This window comes from Fulmarus glacialis, unplaced genomic scaffold (assembly GCF_000690835.1).
Source record: "Fulmarus glacialis isolate BGI_N327 unplaced genomic scaffold, ASM69083v1 scaffold37542, whole genome shotgun sequence".
NCBI lineage: Eukaryota > Metazoa > Chordata > Aves > Procellariiformes > Procellariidae > Fulmarus > Fulmarus glacialis.
This window is the reverse complement of record NW_009196635.1, coordinates 14,653-22,047: the sequence shown is the minus strand read 5'-3', so window position 1 is coordinate 22,047 and position 7,395 is coordinate 14,653. Positions and strand designations below refer to the sequence as shown.

At 42.3% G+C, this 7,395-nt stretch overlaps 1 protein-coding gene across 1 annotated transcript in view; it reads left to right on the top strand.

Moving 5' to 3' along the window:
- The window catches only part of LOC104072724 (E3 ubiquitin-protein ligase RNF128-like), a 25,791-nt gene that overhangs the window by 10,445 nt on the left and 7,951 nt on the right, over positions 1-7,395 (top strand). Inside the window, exon 3 of the mRNA XM_009572265.1 lies at positions 1,685-1,932. Within this exon, the coding sequence (XP_009570560.1) occupies positions 1,685-1,932 (248 nt within the window). The remainder of the gene's footprint in view (positions 1-1,684; positions 1,933-7,395) is intronic.

The following is a 7,395-nucleotide window of genomic DNA, read 5'->3' as shown; positions in this document are numbered from 1 at the left end:
TTGCGCATAACCACAAGCTATATTTGACTAGTGAGACATGCAGAGGTGAAGGGGAATAAGGCAGAACGAGCTTTTTTGCTTTTTTTGGCAGGCTTTTTATTTTCTTGTTGTCACAGCCTGTTCTTCCACGCTTTTTTCCATGCTTATGAAAGTAAGCTTCTGCCTTGACCCATGCTTAATTCTTTATTTGCTCCTAACACCTGACTCCAGCTCATTTTATAACTGATGTATAAGCCCTAGTTCATCATAAAGGATGGGAGTTGCAGTCTGCCTGTTTTTTTTTTTTTTTAAATTTTTTTTCCTCTTCTCTGTGATGTACTTCTCATTACAAGGAGCTTTCTGAATAAAAGATGAGTTTAGTCACACTGAGGAGAGTTGCTAGACATCATGCTTAGCCATCTTGGATCAAAGGCATTATGTGAACAAGCTGGAAAACTAATAAGTGCTTTCTCAAATGAGAGCCTTTGTGGTTTAACACCAATTCTATTTTTTTTTTGATAGCTCAAGGTTGGATAAGGTTTCTCTTAATGGAGGAAAAAAATTGGTCTCCCCATTAAGAAGTGTTTGGCTGGGAGGTTAGCTAAAAATAGCACTTCTGTAACAGCCTTTACTTCACCATGCAATATCTGTTACGAATATTGTGCAGCTGATGGTTTAATGCATTAAAATCTTGACCAGCTAGTCTTCAAATCCACTTTTCTTGTTACTTAGTTTAGAGAGAGGCCAGTGACAATTTACTCATCTCCCTTTCTCCGTTTTGTTTTTTCTTGAGAGCCCCTCTGTTATATTGGGACTGCCTGAAGTTCCTGCAAATAGTATCAAGTGTTCTCAAGCACCTTCTTGTCACCAAAATGAAAGCAGCTTTGTTCTGGTCTGTACTTGGTGACCAGAGTTGCTTGAAATGTCTTCCTACCATAAAACCCTTGGTTCCTCTGATGGCTCGTCATGATGTTCAACTGAGTAAATGAAATCTGTTGTTAAAATATGGATGGAGTTTGCCATCTGCCACCAACTGTTTAAAAGGCAAGCATACATCCATATTTGCTTCCCTCTGAATTTGCATCAGAAACCCACAATAACATTTATAGTTCACAACCAAATTTCACTCAAACATTTCTCAATTGCTTCTGAAAATACAGAAGCAAAGGCTTTGATTGCTCAGTGTCTGGGCAAGTACTCAACAGTACTGACAAATTTAGAAAAGAGGTGTTAAGAAGTAGCAGTGGAGCAGGGAGGGAGTCAGATTCATTACAGGTAGGGTCCCTAAGCAACCAGCTGTGTACCTGGCATCCCTGAGCTCGTGGAGATACTGCAATCCCTAGTGACCTCACTCTGTATAGGATTTATTTTTACTTTGTGTAGTCCAATGGCGTATTAAAATGTAAATTGCCAAAGTGTTGAGTCTAAAATAATGACAATGCGTGTGCTATATGGGAGTGAGGAGTGCTATGGAGAGGGATGAATTCTAAATATGGTTCTTTTATGCAGCTCATAGGTAATTGGACATAGCTTTCAGCTGAACAAGCACATGGAGATGACACTTATTCCATCAGCTCATGTTGAATCTGCAAATGCTAGTTAGAAACTTTCCAGTCTGTTCTTTAGCACTTGAACTGGAACATCAAGATGATGACTTTTTTACAACACCTGGGAACTGAGCATGGATTCCCCTTCTCCTTTGCAGGTGCTGAAAGCATCGTTGCAATTATGATTGGCAACCTGAAAGGCATGGAGATCTTACACCGGATTGAGAGTGGCATGAAAGTGACTATGGTTATCGAAGTGGGGAAAAAGCATGGTCCTTGGATGAATCAGTACTCCATCTTCTTCATCTCGGTGTCGTTTTTCATTGTCACGGCAGCAACCATGGGCTACTTTATTTTTTATTCTGCTCGGAGACTGAGGATCGCAAGGGCCCAGTCCAGGAATCAGGTGAGTTTGTGTGTGCCATTGCTTTCTTATACCCCTGAACCTCCATGCTGTGGATCTTGAGGGCAAAATACTGATTGAGCACCAAAATTACTGAATCTGTTCATTCCACAGGAAGGAGTGTGATCTTTAAAATGCTAAGAGATGTATCTTTAAACAGCTTAAAACTTTCCAAAGAAACAACAAAAAGTAAATTGTCTGGAGAAAGCAACTGATTGTGTTTAGCTGACTTTGTCTCCTAGAAATTTTACTCCCTGAACTGCAGTGCAGCCATAATGCGGTGAGAGAGAGGCGGTGAGAGAGCTGAACTGCTTTTAGCTGACCCTCACACTTCCCACATAGCACTGCCTATGTGCTAGCTGTAATGTGAGACACGACTGCAAATGTGTCTGCAGAATGGTGCATGACTTTGGCCGCCTTTCTGTAGACATGGGAAACTGCTGCTTGTTGAAAGCTGCTTTCTGACTGAAAGTTTTCTGAGAATTGCAGTGACAGCCTCAATTAGGAGTTGAAAAAAGCACTGTTAAATTGTGTTATTTTTAAACCCCAGGCAGGGAGTTGCCACTGACTTAACTTTCCAAGTGACTTTCTTCTGTGCAATAATCTGATCAGCTGATAGGACTAATGCTTACAGCTTTGTCTTTGGTCTGATCAGACCTGCCTTATACCTGCTACATCAGGGCTTAAGCAAAAGCCTTAAAAGTGAGAATAAACTCCTGGCATGACATCTGCCAAAGGTGATGGGCAGCAGCAGGAACAGGATCTGAGTGGCTCAGATGTGAGTACTTACTTCAGCCTTGCCCTTACAGCTGTGTGGCAAAGGAGACCATTGGTATTTGCAGTGCTTCTTGCCGGAGCTACCTGAACTCTCAAAGAAGAGTTGTTAGAGTCCTCTCCTACAGACAGCAACAGCACGAGCATCTCACTCTAGCTGGGCTCAGAGTATGTGAGTTATCTCTGGATCAGTGGTTAGATAGTTAAAGAAGTGACACACTTCTCTGCCATTGCAGAAGACCTGCCCTACTGAGCTTCTCTGCTGTCCTAGAGATTTCAGACCGCTTGAGCAAGATCCTTCTGAAATAAGCTGATAAAGCTGGAAGTTGAACACCAGGTGTTAAAATCCAGGCCAGTTTCAGGCTTCTGTAACATTTTAGGACTAGCTTCTTTAAAATGTTAACACGCAAAAGCATCGTTGTTCTTGGCAGGCAAAGAGACTAGCTAGGGTGAATGACAGCAATATTCCCAGAGTTGAATGCTGGGTTCAAATATTGGCCAGAGTGGAGTGCTGGGTTGTCTCTAGTAATGACAGAACCTAACTGAGTCCAGTTTGTGTTCTGAAACCCTGTTGTCTAAGTGTAATCTTGTGGATGATGGTCAGCTGGCCGTATCCTTACTGAGACTAGAGATTTAACAGTGAGCTGGAACTGTATTTGTGCCTCGTCTAAGCTGTGTCTGCCTCAACTTCTGGACTAGGTCTCCTTCTAAGTGCTTTGTTTTAGTCCATTTGCATGTTCTGGTGTGTCGTGGTTTAACCCCAGCTGGCAACTGAGCCCCACACAGCTGCTTGCTCACTCCCCCCACTGAGTTGGTGGAGAGAATAGGAAGAATAAAAATGAGAAATCTCATGGGTTGAGATAAGGACAGTTTAATAGGGAAAGCAAAAACTGCACATGCAAGCAAAGCAAAACAAGGAATTCATTCACTCCTTCCCATCAACCGGCAGGTATTCAGACACCTCCAGGAAAGCAGGGCTCCAACACATGTAATGGTTACAAAGACAAAATGCTGCCACTCTGAACATCCCCCCTTCCTCCTCCTTTCCCCAGCTATATATGCTGAGCATGACGTCATATGGTATGGAATATCCCTTTGGTCAGTTGGGGTCAGCTGTCCCAGCCGTGTCCCCTCCCAACTCCCTGTGCCCCCCCAGCCTGCTCTGGTGGGGTGGGGTGAGGAGCAGAAAAGGCCTTGACTCTGTGTAAGCCCTGCTCAGCAGTAACGAAAACATCCCTGTGTTATCAACACTGTTTCCAGCACAAATCCAAAACACAGCCCCATACTAGCTACTAGTAGAAGAAAATTAACTCTATCCCAGCCCAAACCAGCACATTCTAACTTTTTTTTTGAGATAAGAACAGTTTAATACTTGAAATAATAATAATAATGTGTTATGCAACACCTGGAAGTGGCGTGAGGATACAATAAGGGAATAAGGATACAATAAGGGAATAGTTGAAAGAGCAGTATTGGAAGTTGTCATCTGCCTGTGAGATGTAGCATTGCCACTCCTGGATGTCATATGGAGTTGTCTCTGTAGTACCTTTCATGAGGGATGGCATGGAGATCTGTAACTTGATGCTGTCTTCTTGCTGACATCTGTGGACAGAAATGCACACTGTCTCCTGCTGATGAATTCCCTCTTTCATTCCCTGCCATCTACCCTAGTATGAGAACTGTGTTCAGTGCGAAACAAACCTGGGTGCCCTAGAAACTGGTCTGCAAAAGACACTGTTTATCAAATTGCATGAAAACTTCTTCTCCTTTGAAGGTATTTAACAGAGCAGTTGTGGAAGTCAGTCCAGCTATATTCTGAGCTATCAGGCTTTCAACAAGCTACAAATGTTGTTAATGCCTCGGTGGTAGACAGTACTGGGAAAATCCAGTCTGCTTGGCTAGCACCTTCACAAACTATTTCTATCTTGTGCTCTGTGTGTGCAAGGGGTTTACTGTAGATTGAAAAATAACATTGATAAATGACATGCCAGTTCCACATGATTTCAGCTGAACTGAAATTAAGGAGCCTTAAAAAGTGCTTTATAAAGTATAAGAATAGAAGAAAGCTTCTGTGCTATCAGGGGGTAAACATGTACTGTTTTATAAAAGTGAAACTCAAGACAATCGAGAATTGTTCTCAATTGTTTTTATACCATGGCATCTAAAAACTGACCTCACAATGATTAGATAAGCAAAGAATAACAACAAAGTTCTTGTTAGTGAAGGTGAACTATAAAAGGTGATGCTACAGTGTTCCCTGTTAGCCAGCTGATTGGATTTCGGTGTATACCCAAAGTTTGAGACTTTAACTGCTTTGGCTCCATGAAACACTGAATATTAGTCAAACAACTGATCAGCCTGCATGCTACATGGGGAGCTTTCCTGTCATCGTTCAGCCCTTTGGAAACTCGGATTGCCTGGACTTCAGTCTGTTATTTGGTGGAGTAAAGGAGTGCGTTTTGTCTGCTTTATTGCACAGATGTTGAAGGGTTATACGTGCTTTTGGGAGGTGTCTTTAGGAAATAGTAAAGTGTGTTGATAGTTAAATATTACAAATTTTCCCTCTTTCAGAAGTGGTACTGTTCTGAATGCATCCCTTTACCCAGTGTTACTACTCTTTAAAGTATCTGCTTTTTTGACCTTCCCTGTGGGATTATATTGCTGTAGTGTGAGGAGTCTTTTAAAGTGTCAGTCTACCACTTGAACCAAAACAACCACTTTTGCATTGCTGTACAGAGTGCTACGATGAGCTAATTGTGATATGTGGTAATGATGCCCTGCAGCTTCTCTTGTGTGTTCAGGTTCCTGAATATTTGGCTTGTTCTTGTGGACTGAGCCACAGCCCCAGGAGAGCTCTCATCCTGGACTGGAAAGGGCGATGAAGCTTAAGTCCCACTTGCTTACTAAGGGTTAGAAAGAAAGAGGGGAGGCCATTTTCTAGATGCTTTGTCTCTTCTGCAAAGGCTTCTTGAAAACAAGAGCCTGGCTAGATACATGTTTCATTCATGCATGGGACTAGTAGTAACCCCTACTTGAATTGGATAGCTTCCAAGTATTACCGTATTGGTAATATGCTTTTCTTTATCTTTTGGCTTGAGAAAAATCTTCAGACTTCGGTGCTTTCTGAAGCAATCTCTTGTTTTATAGACAGTCAGGCTGTTGAGTACCTTTAAACTTTGCTAGTAACCAATATAGTGTCTGTATTTCTTGGTATGATTTCTTCCTTCTTCTGGTGAAGGCACTTTTTCTGGATGGCTTGATCACATACTGGTTTTAAACATGTTTTCTGCTGCAGACTCTTCTTGAAGGCAGCAGCTGTCTCTCACTCAGCTTGAGCAGGAATTGCATACAAGTCAGTAATGTAAAACTGTGCAAAGGGTTTCTTTAAAAAGTTGAGTGAAGATTGAGAAGAGCCAGTCATGTTGTCTTGCGGTTCAAGTGAAAACAAAGTTTAGTAGCACATCTTTCCTAACTGTGAGTTAAAATAGAGTAGCTTTTTCCTCATGAGCCAGCTAGCTAAGCTGTTTACAGCCTGCTAGTTCTTATCTGAGTGCGTATTTTCTTCTGGGCTTGAAATTCACCTCTGCGATCTCTTACTGCATCGTGAGGTCTGTGAGCAAGAAGATGGAAAAACAAGGCAAGTGTGGTAGGTGGGTTGCTGCCTTCTAGTCAGCGGAGTACTGGCAAATTCAGTTCCTCAATGTATTAACCTTCCTTATTAATGCAGAATGGCCAGTGATGTTATCTGTGGCCTGGTTTCTAATTTAAGCTCAAGTCTTCACTTCTATTGATTTCATAAAGATTAGGTGTTGCAGCTGAGAAATGACCTAGTTAATGGCTTTGGAGGAGGTGAGTTGCTCAACTTTCCACAATTCAAAACTGTTTTCATGGCAGTAGCTACCTGTGGGGAAGAACTTCCTTAGCTTATAGGAGAAAAGCATGAGTTCCTGACCTCCTTAGAGCTTGCTGGTCTGCATTGCCATGACTGCTCACAGGGTGCCAGGAAGGCACCCTTATGCAGAAAAGGTTGGAGATAAAATCAGCAGTGTTGGACTAGGGAAGACTGAGGACTAAGCAACAGCAAATCTAATTTTCCCCAGTTAGGTACCTCTCTACTTCAACATGCCGGACCCTGGATAGGAGCTGGGACCTGATCTGTTTTGTAGTATCTTGATTCTTTCCACACACCCCCCCCCCCACCCCCCCCTTTCTTTCCCCCCCCCCCCCCCCCCGCCTCAACTTAGTCAGCTATTTTTTCTAGAGTTGCTGGGTTGGGGCTTTTAGACTTTTAACATCATTAACATTTAATGTTTGCTTGAAAAACTTGGCTTCACAAAATGCTTTGACATTCCAAGCTTGAGTATCCTGGATCTCCTGGTAGGCTATTCAATAAAAAGCTTCCTCTTGCAACCTTTCTCCATCCCCCCCGAGGGGTGTTCTGCTGTACTCGAAAATCAGTGTTAAAGGTGACTTTGCCATTGGTGCATATCATGAAGAGCAATTAAACTTGTGCCCAGGCAAAACTTAAAATATTGTTTCAGTAAATTATTAATGATACAGCCAGTTGGGGCCTGTCTGATATGCTTGGCCTGACATTAGATGTGTAGATTAGATACTGTATGAGGGAGTACATTCCTAGAAAGTTTAGTTTTCAATCAATAACAAGTAGTGGTGACAGATAGTTTTGGCTGC